Genomic DNA, 11,178 nt, shown 5'->3' on the forward strand with positions numbered 1-11,178 from the left:
GAGAAAACGCCCTCCCAAGCCCATGGGACAGGAACATGCTGCAGTCCCTTCTCCATTTGTCCATCCTGTCAGCACATGCCCACCAGGGCCAGGATATTCAACCGCGGTCATCTCTGTGAGCTTGCAGTCCCAGTGCCCAGCACCTGCCTGCTGCGTTCCAGGGCTAGTCCTGATGGTATGCGTGTGTATAGAGGTATATAAACAAGTACAATTTTGGCGGGTATCGAGCTCAAATCTCAGCACAGGGTTATACATAACATTTTCTCTTTTTTTTTAACAATTATTTATTTAATTTAATTTATTCATTCATTCATTTTTAATTTGACCAGAAAGAGAGAAGGAAAGCAAGAAAGCAAGCCACCAGATCTAGGACCCAAACCGTGGTCAGCCATGTGGAAGTGCCAACACCTTAACCACCATGCCACCTGCTGGCCCCCCATAAAGTTTTCTTAAAAATGCCCAGATGGGGAACCAGCAGTTAGCGTAATGGCTATGTCGCTGGACTCCCACGTAGTCGACCGCGGTTCGCGTCCCGGACCTGGTGGCTTAAAACTCACGCCGGGCGCGTGTGCGTGCCTGCCCAAGATCCCGGGAGGAGAATGGAGGAGAAGGGATTGCGGCGTGACCATCCCCCCTGGGGGGTGATTTCTCGCTTTCTGTCTCTATGTCTCTCTCTGTCTGTCTGGCGAGCTCACGCGCCCTATAGTGAAAAAAAAAACCTCTCAAAAAAAAAAAAAATGCCCAGATGGAGGACCAGCAGATGGCATAATGGTTATGTCACTGGACTCCCACGTTAGTCGACTGCGATTCGATTCCCAGACCCGACAGCTTAAAACTTACACCAAGTACTTGTGCATGCATGCCCAAAATCCTGAGAGGAGAGTGGAGGAGAAGAGATTGTGGTGTGGCCATCCCCTCAGGGGGGTGATTTCTTACTTTCTGTCTCTCTCTCTGGTGAGAGCTCACTCCCTATAACAAAAATACCTCTAAAAAAAATTGCTTGAGGGCACATGTGCTCATCAGAGAGAGAGGGAAAGTGAGAAAGCACTCCCTCTTGGGGAATGGTTATGCTGTAATCCCTTTTCCATTCCTTCCTCCTCCAGGGATTTTGGTAAGCACGCACACACGCCTGGTGTGCCCCTCAAGTCATTGAATCTAGGACTCAAACAGCATAGTTGGTCATGTGAGGTCCAGCCATCTTGGCCACCAGGCCATGGGCTGGCTCCTTTTTTATTATATCCCCATTTTATTTATGTTTTTAGAGAAATGTTTGCTATAGAGCACGTGCACTCACCAGAGAGACGGAGAGAAAGAAGGTGAGAAATCATCCCTCAGAGGGGATGGCCATGCTGCAATCCTTTTTCCTCCATTCTCCTCTCAGAAGTTTGGGCATGCACGCACGTGCACCCAGTGTGAGTTTTAAGCCGCCGGGTTCGGGACTTGAGCCATGATCAACTACATGGGAGTTCTGCGACATAATCATTAAGCCATCTGCTGGTTCCTTAATCCCTATTTTATAGTGGAGGAAAGTAAGGCTCAGAGGAGCTGAGTATAAGTGGCTTGTTCCAAGCCACACCACTGGGTATTGGCCAAGGTGGGCCAAGAACCCAGTCTTCTGGTTACGGATCCCGCTACATCCTTGATGCCAAATGGTTTTGACGTTATTATTCTATAATTTTCAATTACCCCCATTCCTGGAAGAGGCTATTGACCAAGCCGTTTAAAACAAGCAATAAATGCACGTCAGTCTGGCTCTGGGATGGATCTAGGACTTGGCAACAGCACACCATTCTAACGAAATTGTTCAGGCTGATTTTTGGAAAGCCCGGGCACAGTCCCGTCCTACTGAAGCAGTTGGGGTGGGTGGGCAGTCTGAGATCTAAAAACAAGATTTCCTGTAGTACAGCTGTCCACACTTGGGGGAGCAAGTCTCCCTCTCTGTGATGCCCAGAAACCCCAGGCCCACGATGGGCTCAGCACTCCCAGCGGGCCGGGCAGGCGTCCAGCTCAGCCCAGGGCTTGGCAGGAGATGCAGGAGGGATTTCCCAGGCCTGGGTCCCGCCAGCGTTGTTTCTTTCCGTCTGTTGTCTCTCTTTATCCTTCCCCCCGTCTGTCACTGGGCCTGGGACAAAAAAAAAAAAAAAAAAAAAAAAGGCCCCCTGTGCACCAAGAGCCCCAGAATGGTGAAGTGCGAGGGGACAAAAAAATAACAAATGGCAAAAAGGCTAGGCCTGGACAGGCAGGCAGCCCGCAGGGGCCACCAACCCTCCCTGACCTTTCCCCTTCTCCTGGGTCTCCATTCTGCCTTCCTCGAACCCTAATTCCATTTCACTAGCAACGGCCACTGGCCTGGGCCGGGCGCCTTCTCGGGGCCAAGCATGGTACCAGGCGTGGGTTCCTCGACAAATAGGCTGCAGCCGATGCCTTGGGGAATTCGCGGTGGAGCCGGCAGTTCTAATGTCCCGCCTGACCAAACGCCCAGAGGGGCCTGCGGAGGCACCTGCTTGAGACTGCACCTGCTCTCCTCTGCTTCCCAGCCAGCCGTCTGGGCTCTGTAGAATCTGGCCTCCTGTTCTGCACCATGCCCCCTCTCCAGCCTGGCTGCGCGTGTGTGCGTGTGTGTGCATGTGTGTACATGTGCGTACATGTGCGTGCACCGTCATTCCCGCACGGAGAGCAGCATAGCATAGGGAACAGAAAGTCAGAAGTCTGGGGGTGGCGTCCAGGCTTGTCAGCCATGTCCTTAGCCTTTGTCAGCCCAAGTCTACTCATGAGTCAAATGAGCACATTACAGTTTCCCTCCCAGTGCTGTCACGTCACCCAGTGTCTAGGACACAGGCCAGGTGTTCCCGCGGACACTGTGGCGCTAGTTATTGTCATCAGCGCCTTGCCCTCACCTCCCCACAGCTCCTTCCCAGCTCAGCCCACCAACTCGGGGCCCCGCTGCCTCAGACTTTGCTGTCACTTAACTGTCGAGACTTTCACCCAAGTGGTTTTCTTGTTTGTTTGTGTTTGTGTTTTTGTTTTAATTTGCTATAGAGTACATGCACTTGCTGAAGAGAGGGAGACAGAGAGAGAAAGTGAGCAATCTCCCCCGCCCCCAGGGGGATGGCCAGGCCACAATCCCTTCTCCATTCTCGTCTCAGGATTTTGGGTATGCAGTGCACACATGCCCAGTGTGTTTTTCAAGCTGCCAGGTCCAGGACTCGATCCTTGCAGTCAGCCATGTGGGATCTAGTGCCTTAACCTCCATGCCACTGGCTGGCCTCCCCCAGGCTGTCCAAGGCCATGATGGCAGCGTGCTCATCCTTCGAGAGAGAACTCGTACTTGACTCGTGTCCTCGCTTTACCACAAAGTGGCGAGGGTGGAGGCAGACGTGACCTGCATGTGTACTGGGGTCAGTGAGCGGCCCTCGGATCATGCTGACACGTCAGGGCACCGGAGGCTGGTCGAGCGTCTCCAGGGAAGAGAGTTTTGTGAGAGTGCTGCCATGGTAGCAGCCCGTAGCTGTTGGCCTCTGTGCGGGTGCCAGGGAGGACACGTATGACATGAGGCTGCACTGCAGGGGGCATTAGAGCTGGGCCCACAGCGGAACCCACTGAACGCTGAGGAGTTGGGGGGCCTAAACAGGCCTCCCCCAACACAGTTCTCCTGGGTTTCCTTCTTATACCCCGGCCTTGAAGGGGGTCTCCAGTTCCCCGCACACACTGAGCTCTGAGCTGGCAACTGGGGTCGTGTTCTGTAATCTCCCCAACAGATCAGCCTGGAAATAAGAAAGAGAAAATAACGAACTGCCGCTATCAGCAGAGCAGTTCCGATAAGGGATACAGTCAAAGATGGGGCAAGATGAGATGGCCGAGGGCCACGGCTGCGAGCCCAGGGGCTCAGAGGCAAGCTCTGGGAAAAGTCGTGACCCAAGGGGTCTCTGGGGGCCTCCCCTACCTGCTCACTTCCCACTTAAACAGGTCTCCAGGGCTTCATAATCTAAGTTCTTCCACAACCTTGCCCTTCCAGAACCTTCTTGCTGCTTCCTCCCCGTCCCCTCACCCCCCACACACACCCCTTAGCCTTTCAGGCCTCAGAAAATACAAGTCTCTAAGCCTTTCTCCGGGACTCTGTTATTGGGCAGGACATCCCAGGGGCATCGCTGGCATCTCAGACACTCCACGCATTCATTCATTCATTCACTCACCCTTGGGGAATGCTCTCTCAGCCTGCTGTGGGTGCTTCTGTTGTCTGAAGAAGGGGGCGGTCAATGGGGTCACCACTCAGACACCTCCTGTCACCCACAACATCTGCTGTGAGCCTTGGTCCAGGTGGCTCAGGCCTGAAGGAATGGGAAACATTTTTCCGTATAATCGTTGAGCAGGCCAGCCCTATTGCACGGTGGTTAAGTACATTGGGAGCTGGATCCCACGTGTCTGACTGTGGTTCAAATCCTGATGTTGGCAGCTTGAAAAAGGGGCCCACACATGTGCCCCAAATCTTGGCGGAAAGTGGAGGAAAAGGATTGCGGCCCGGCCACGCCTTACTGGGGGAAGCTTTCCCCCCTCTTTCATGCTCTCTCTTGCCCTCTGGTAGTTCATAACAATAAATAAGTTTAAAAATAACTGTTTAAGTAAACAATATAAACTTGTTCGTAAACGAAGCCATTGTTAGACTTTGTATGCCAGTCAGTGCACAGCATCTGGGATTTCCACAGCAGCCCTGGAGGCAGACAGATCTCTGTGTTAGGAGACGGATACCTTCAAGGACATGCCCACAACACGGAGCTAGTCAGGCCGACCAAGCTTCTTCCTGCATCCCCTCCCTTTCTACCTGGCTTCCCCAGGTTTCGCTGCAAGTGGGGGACAAGGATGGGGTCTGGCCACACCCACGGCTCCAGGCCCCTCTGCTGACTCCACCCTCCCCTGCTGCAGCCTGGCCCAGTCCCTGTGGGCCCTCTTCACCGCCTCTCTGGTCATCTCCCTGGTGTTTGCCGTCATCCCCTTCTGCAGCGATGTGACGGTGCTGGCTCTGGTCATGGCGCTGGCGGGCCTGGCCATGGGCTGCATCGACACCGTGGCCAACATGCAGCTGGTGAGGATGTACCAGCAGGACTCGGCTGTCTTCCTGCAGGTGAGCGGCCAGCGGTGGTGGAGGGTTGGCAGGGTGAGCCTGTGGGCTGGTGGGGGCGTGGCCGGCCTTCTCCCTGGGGACAAGGCGGTGACTCAGGCAGAGCTCACTGTTTGCTCTGGTGCCTCTTCCCTCTCGCCTGTCTCCTTCCCTCCTCTCGCTCCCAGCCACCCAGGGCACCCTCCTACCCAGGCCTGACCTTCACTGGGCCCCTTTCCCCTAGGTGTTTGCACAGCGGGAACAGCTCCATGCTAGTTGGGGATTAAGACCAGGAAACAAGAGAGGGAAAGTGAGAAATCACCCCCAGAGGGGATAGCCAGGCCACAGTCCTGTCTCCATTCTCTTCCTGGGGTTTTGGGTATGCAACGCGCACACGCACCCAGTGTGTTTTCAAACTGCCAGGTCCACGCAGTCAGCCATGTGGGATCCACCCTAACCTTTACTGAGTGCCCTTCCCCTCAGGTGTGTGCACAGCAGAAACAGCTCCATGTTAGTTGGGAGTTAAGACAGGAGACAAGAGAGGAGGGAGGGAGGGGCTTGGTTGCTCGTTATCCAGCTGCATGGGGGGCTGTGTGAGAGGCAGAAGGGCTTCATACTGCCCTCCTCTCCTGCTTCCCATTCCCCTGGCCACCCACTGTGGGGCCAGGCTCTGCGGGCACAAGTGGGGGCTGTGAGCCCTCTGAATAGGCCTGGCCATCTTGGCCTCCTTGGCCTGAGCCAGCCATGTCCCCCTCCCCAGGTGCTCCATTTCTTTGTGGGTTTCGGAGCGCTGCTGAGCCCCCTGATCGCCGACCCCTTCCTGTCTGAGGCCAGCTGCCTGCCGGGCAATAGCACAACCAACGTCACGTCCAGAAGCCACCTGTTCCGTGCTGCCGGGGTCCTCAGCCAGCATCATCACACTGAGACCCAGCTGTGGCCCAACCAGACGGTCACTGGGCTGCCCCAGAAGCACGGGGCCAGGACTCATGTGTCCTACGCCTTCTGGATCATGGCCCTTATCAATGTGAGTGTCCCGCGGCAGGGTGGTGGGGAGCTAGTGGACAGTCCGTTCGCCCTAGGCCTCCAGCTCCCAGGGCAGCTTTGTGGGTTCTGGGAGGCATGTTGCTTGGGCTGAGGCGCCATCACGGAGGCCCAAGGATGGGAGAGCTGGGCCTCCCCAGGATTGGTCTCTGGTCCCTCAGCGTGACCTTCTGTGACCACAGCCTCAGGGCAGGTAAGGCAGGGAGCATGTTTAGCATAGTGAACACCAGGCTGGGTTTGAGGCCATCGAAGGCGCCACAGTGAGCCAGCCCTTCTCCTCTCAGGTCAGGGGAAGTGACCCTGTCAGTCACAGGCCATGGCAGGAAAAGCCGGTTCTTCTCCTGGGTCCTTCCTTGCTGGTGTGCCCTGCTGTTGGTGGCTCGTTTGGAGGCTAGGGGGAGAGACAAGGTGACCTCCAGGGACCCTGGCCTTGGAGCAGAGCTCGACTCGCTCACTCTGTGGCTGGGTCAGGTGCCGAGGGCACGAACTCTGGTCTCTGCCTGGAAGCCTCCACTGGTGTCTGGCCACCCAGATTGGGTTCCCACATTATTCCAGAGGGTCAGAAGGGGAGACATCACCCCCAGCTTGGAAAGGACTGTGAAGGACACCGTAGTGGCCCTGACCCCTGGTTTAGGCCTAGCATGGAGGTGGCCATCGGCTGGCTGTGGGATAGAGGTGCTGTGGTTACTGGAGCCTCTGCACTGGGGAGACTTGCCAGCCCTCCAGAGCCAGGCAGGTGGGATTCCAGCAGCTGAGCCTCCAAGTGAGGCCACGCAGGTGGTGCCAAAAGGGACCTCTGAGACCCCTGGTTCTGCTGAGCAGCACGGCAGGGGTGTTCCACCACTGCTGGCCCGAGGCCCCGAGAAGGGGGCTGGTAAGAGGCCCAGCTGGGTGGAAAGCCCGACTCCTGCCGCCCAGATAGACTTTCACCTGCTGCCATAGTGACTGTGTTTCTGTTCTTCCTCTCTGGAACTTTCCTTTTCCTGGACCAGAGTCTTCACTAGTGACTCTCAGAAACCCCCTGCTCTGCCCCTTCCCCATTCTGCCCATGCACATCCATTGTTTTAAACAGGACAGCTTTGGGCCTGTGCCTTCTAGGGGGGCCTGCACGTTTGAGGGGGAACTGCAGAGGGAAGGTGTACCCTCAGTACAAAATCAAGGCTGGGACCCAGGGGCCAGGAAGCCAGACTGTCTGGTTTCAGTCTGAGGTCTGTCCTCCTGTCCCACGAGGTGCAGCCGGGAGGAACCCTGTTTGCTGCAGGATTTCCGGACTGTTCCATTGGTTTGTATCTGAAAATAAACAGTCCACCATGGGAGAGAACAGGGCTGTGCATGCACGTGGGCACACAGGCGCACCGGCACACCCCCGCCCCAGCCTTCTCTGAGTGGAGCTGTCTTCCTGAATGGCATTCTTGTAAAAACCGGGTGTGTTCCTGCCAGCCCCCCCAGCCAATCCTCTGTGAAGTCCTGCCTGCCGCCCACCTCCCTGGAAAGCCCCACCTGAGCGGTCACGCCTCTTCTACAGCTGTTTCCCTTGGCCTTTCCCTGGGCGGGCATTCTGCCCCTCTAGGCCTCCGTGTGGGTTTCCTGTTTCCACTAGCAGATTAGCGGGACGGCGGTGTCTCCCCGACTCGGCCCAGGGCAGCTGTTCCCACTGAGGTCCGAGTCGCAGCTTTATCACTCCCAGGGGCAGTGTCTGACCTTGACTTATTTTCCAGTGTGCAAAGGCTCTCAAGGTCACCACAGGGAGGTGTCAGCACAGGGGAGGTTTTGCCTTTCACCCCTGCTAGGTAACTTGGAAAGCCACCTGGGTGAGTCGGCCTGGCTCCAGGGGAGCCAAAGGGCTCTGCCAGAGCCGCACTGGCTGCCCCCTCCGCTCTGCACCAGCCTCAGGGAACTTCTGCAGCCCCGGGGTTCCTCGCCTTCCTAAGGAAAGGACCTGGGCTGCGGCGGCAGCAGGAAGGGCAGCAGTGGAGTTGATGGAGAGCTTCCTGGCACAGAGGGCGGCTGGCTACAGGCAGGGGCACCTGGGGGAGGTTCTGGAGGCTTCTCCAGGCAACCTCAGAAGCAGAAGGCGTTTCCTATTGCTCTGGGGAGCTCCGGGAAAACCTCAGCCGCTTCAGTAAATAGCAGTGAAGTGAACTCTGGGCCTGCATGTGTGGGGCTGGTAAACATGCACTCTGCTTTTTTGTTTTTTAATTACCAGAAAGTGTGTGTGCTTGCCAGAGAGAGAGGGAGAGGAGAAAGTCCCTCTCATGGGTGTGGTCAAGCCTCAATCCCTTTTCCTCCATCTCCCCATCCTGTCAGGATTTGGGGACACACTTGCACGCACCCCTGGTGTGTTTTTCAAGCCCCAGGGCTGAGATTCAAATCATGACCATGTGGGGTTCAGCTCCCGTAGCCTTCATGCTGTGGAGCTGGCCCAACATGCACCTTTCTGGGACCAGCAGTGAGCATAATGGCTATGTCGCTGGACTCCCACGTAGTCGACCACGGTTCGAGACCCGGACCCGGTGGCTTGAACTCACGCCGGGCGCGTGTGTGTGTGCATGCCCAGGATCCCAAGAGGAGAATGGAGGAGAAGGGATTGCGGCGTGGCCATCCCCCGTGGGGGGTGATTTCTCGCTTTCTATCTCTCTGTCTCTCTCTGTCTGTCTGGCGAGCGCACGCGCCCTATAGCAAAAACGTCTCCAAAAAATAAATAAATAAATAAAACCATGCACTTTTCTTTGTCTTTTTTTCTTAGAGAGATTTTTTGCCGTAGGGTTTGTGTGCTCACTGAAGAGACAGACAGACAGACAGTGAGAAATCCCCCCCCGGTGGGGATGGCCACCCTGCAATCCCTTATCCTCCATTCTCCTCTTGGGATTTTGGGCAGACATGCACATAGGCCTCCTCTTGGGATTTTGGGCAGGCATGCACATAGGCACAGTGAGTTTCAAGCCTCCAGTTCTGGGACTTGAACCGTTGTCAGCCGTGTGGGAATCCAGCGATGTTACCATTATGCCAACTACTGGTCCCTCCAACATGCACTTTTCCATGGAAAGGAGTCCGTGTCTGTGTGTCCCAGTGTAGAAACCACGCCCCTGAGCAGAACCTTTGTACCCTTCCAGGACACAGACGGTCCCTGAGGTGAAGATGGCGCTAGTGAGGTCTAGCCCTGCCCCACGTCAGCTGCGTGACCGGAACACTTCTGTTCTCCGGGTCTCTAGTTTACCTCTCCAGTCGTTTTTAGTTTTAGCAAGGTATGACTAAGTGATAAGGCTGAGCCTCGGTTGCTCCATCTGGAAAATGGGACCAACAGTCCCCTCTAGCACATTTTACAGCACTGTGACAGATAAGAGCAACTGCTTTGTAAGGAAAGCAGCACGCAATCTACCAGCATGAAGGCATGAGAGGTGCCGTGCTCCAGCCTCATTCGGGAAGGGATGTAGAAACAAGCTTACCTGGCACCTGTCCCGGGCCAGCAGAGGCCCCGTGTGCAGCTAAGCTTTGCACTGACAAGTATGTGTCTTCTCAGGGAAGTGGGTGTGGTTAAGGTAGGGTCCACTCCAGGTAGGGCCCATTTCCAGGATGGCTCTTAGGGTGAGCACCCTTGGAAAAGAGCTGTCTTCCCCAAGACGGTGCAGATGCAGGGGTGGGCGGCCGCCCCGTGGAGATGTGTGCAGCAGGCCAGGTGTGGGGAAGGGGAGCCTGACCAGGCAGGACTCTCTCGACCCTCTGCCCCGCCCCGCAGCTTCCAGTGCCCTTGGCTGTGCTGTTTCTGCTGTCCAAGGAGCGGCTGCTGACCTGCTGCCCCCAGAGGAGGCCGCTGCTCCTGTCTGCAGATGAGCTGGCCATGGAGACCCGGCCTCCTGAGAAAGAAGACACCTCGCTGCCCCCGAAGTTCCAGCCACACCCAGGTGGGGGCGCTGTAGAGCATGCATGATTAGCCTCCTCCCAAGGGGCTTCCCTGGCAACCCCTTTCCCAGAGAGGTGATAATAGGAGAAACTCTTGGCCCTGTTGGTCTCATGAGGCAGGAGATGGAGCAGCTTGGCCAAGAGAACGAGGAAGGCAGACCTGGCTCCTGGCTCCAGCCTCTGTTCTGCTCAACTCTCCCTGTGTCCTGTGGGCAAGTTGCTTCACCTCTCTGAGCCTTGGTTCCACCAGGACTGTGGATGACCCCAGAGATTGTTCCTAACAGAAAGCTAGAGAAGTGGTGGCAGGCAGTGGCCCCGCCCTGGCCTGCTCTTCTGAGTGCCAGGTCTCACATGTGCCCCCGTTTCTCCCCTAGGGCCCGAGGATCTGTTCAGCTGCTGCCGAAGGAAGAACTGCAGAGGCGCCCCTTACTCCTTCTTCGCCATCCACATCACAGCCGCCCTGGTCCTGTTCATGACAGATGGGATGACGGTGAGCCTGCCTCCATGGGTGCCCCTTATGAGGAGACCCTCTAACCGGAGATCACACCTGGGCATAGCCAGAGAATGAGAGGAACATCACGGCTTCCTGGAGACCTCGCCCACAGCACAGTTGACTCGAAAGTGCGAAGTGCTGGGGACACGCCTCCAGAATGGTTCATGGCCCCGGGGTGCTCCGGGCTGCTGTCCCGGCCCATGGTTGCTGTAGGTAGGGGCCTGGCTGGTGTGTTGCCCTCTTTGTTCAGAGTGCTCCGCCCCACCACCCCAGTGAGCAGTCATACCATAGCAGCTCTGGGACATTGCTGCCTGGATGACGTCCCGGACCTGGGCTCCTTTGCCAACGCTGTGCACAGGCCTCAGGGAGACGGCCTCCTGTCCCCTCATCCCACTGCTGACCTCCATTGCGTTTCTGCGTGGCTTTGCCCAGAAACCCCTTAGGATTAGGCTAGGGTGGTCCTGAATGGCTGATGGATGAACTGGTGGTCATATGAGGGACTCTCCAAAGAGAAAACTTAAATGACCCATGACAGTACTGGTCGATTCCAGCTCAGGGTGACCTTGGGCAGGTCGCTTTTCCTGTCTGCTCTCTCGTCTGTAAAATGAGATGCGTGCACATGCCTTTTTAAAAATTTTTCCTGCAGCAC

At 56.3% G+C, this 11,178-nt stretch overlaps 1 protein-coding gene across 1 annotated transcript in view; it reads left to right on the forward strand.

The window, feature by feature from the left end:
* The window catches only part of SLC60A1 (solute carrier family 60 member 1), a gene marked incomplete at its 5' end in the record, with an annotated part of 35,648 nt that overhangs the window by 10,133 nt on the left and 14,337 nt on the right, over positions 1–11,178 (forward strand). The window contains 4 exons of the mRNA XM_006159356.2: positions 4,921–5,119; positions 5,856–6,119; positions 9,873–10,038; positions 10,411–10,526. Coding sequence (XP_006159418.1) covers positions 4,921–5,119; positions 5,856–6,119; positions 9,873–10,038; positions 10,411–10,526 — 745 coding nt within the window. The remainder of the gene's footprint in view (positions 1–4,920; positions 5,120–5,855; positions 6,120–9,872; positions 10,039–10,410; positions 10,527–11,178) is intronic.

Source organism: Tupaia chinensis, unplaced genomic scaffold (assembly GCF_000334495.1).
Source record: "Tupaia chinensis unplaced genomic scaffold, TupChi_1.0 Scaffold000627_1, whole genome shotgun sequence".
In the NCBI taxonomy this organism is placed as follows: Eukaryota; Metazoa; Chordata; class Mammalia; order Scandentia; family Tupaiidae; genus Tupaia; species Tupaia belangeri.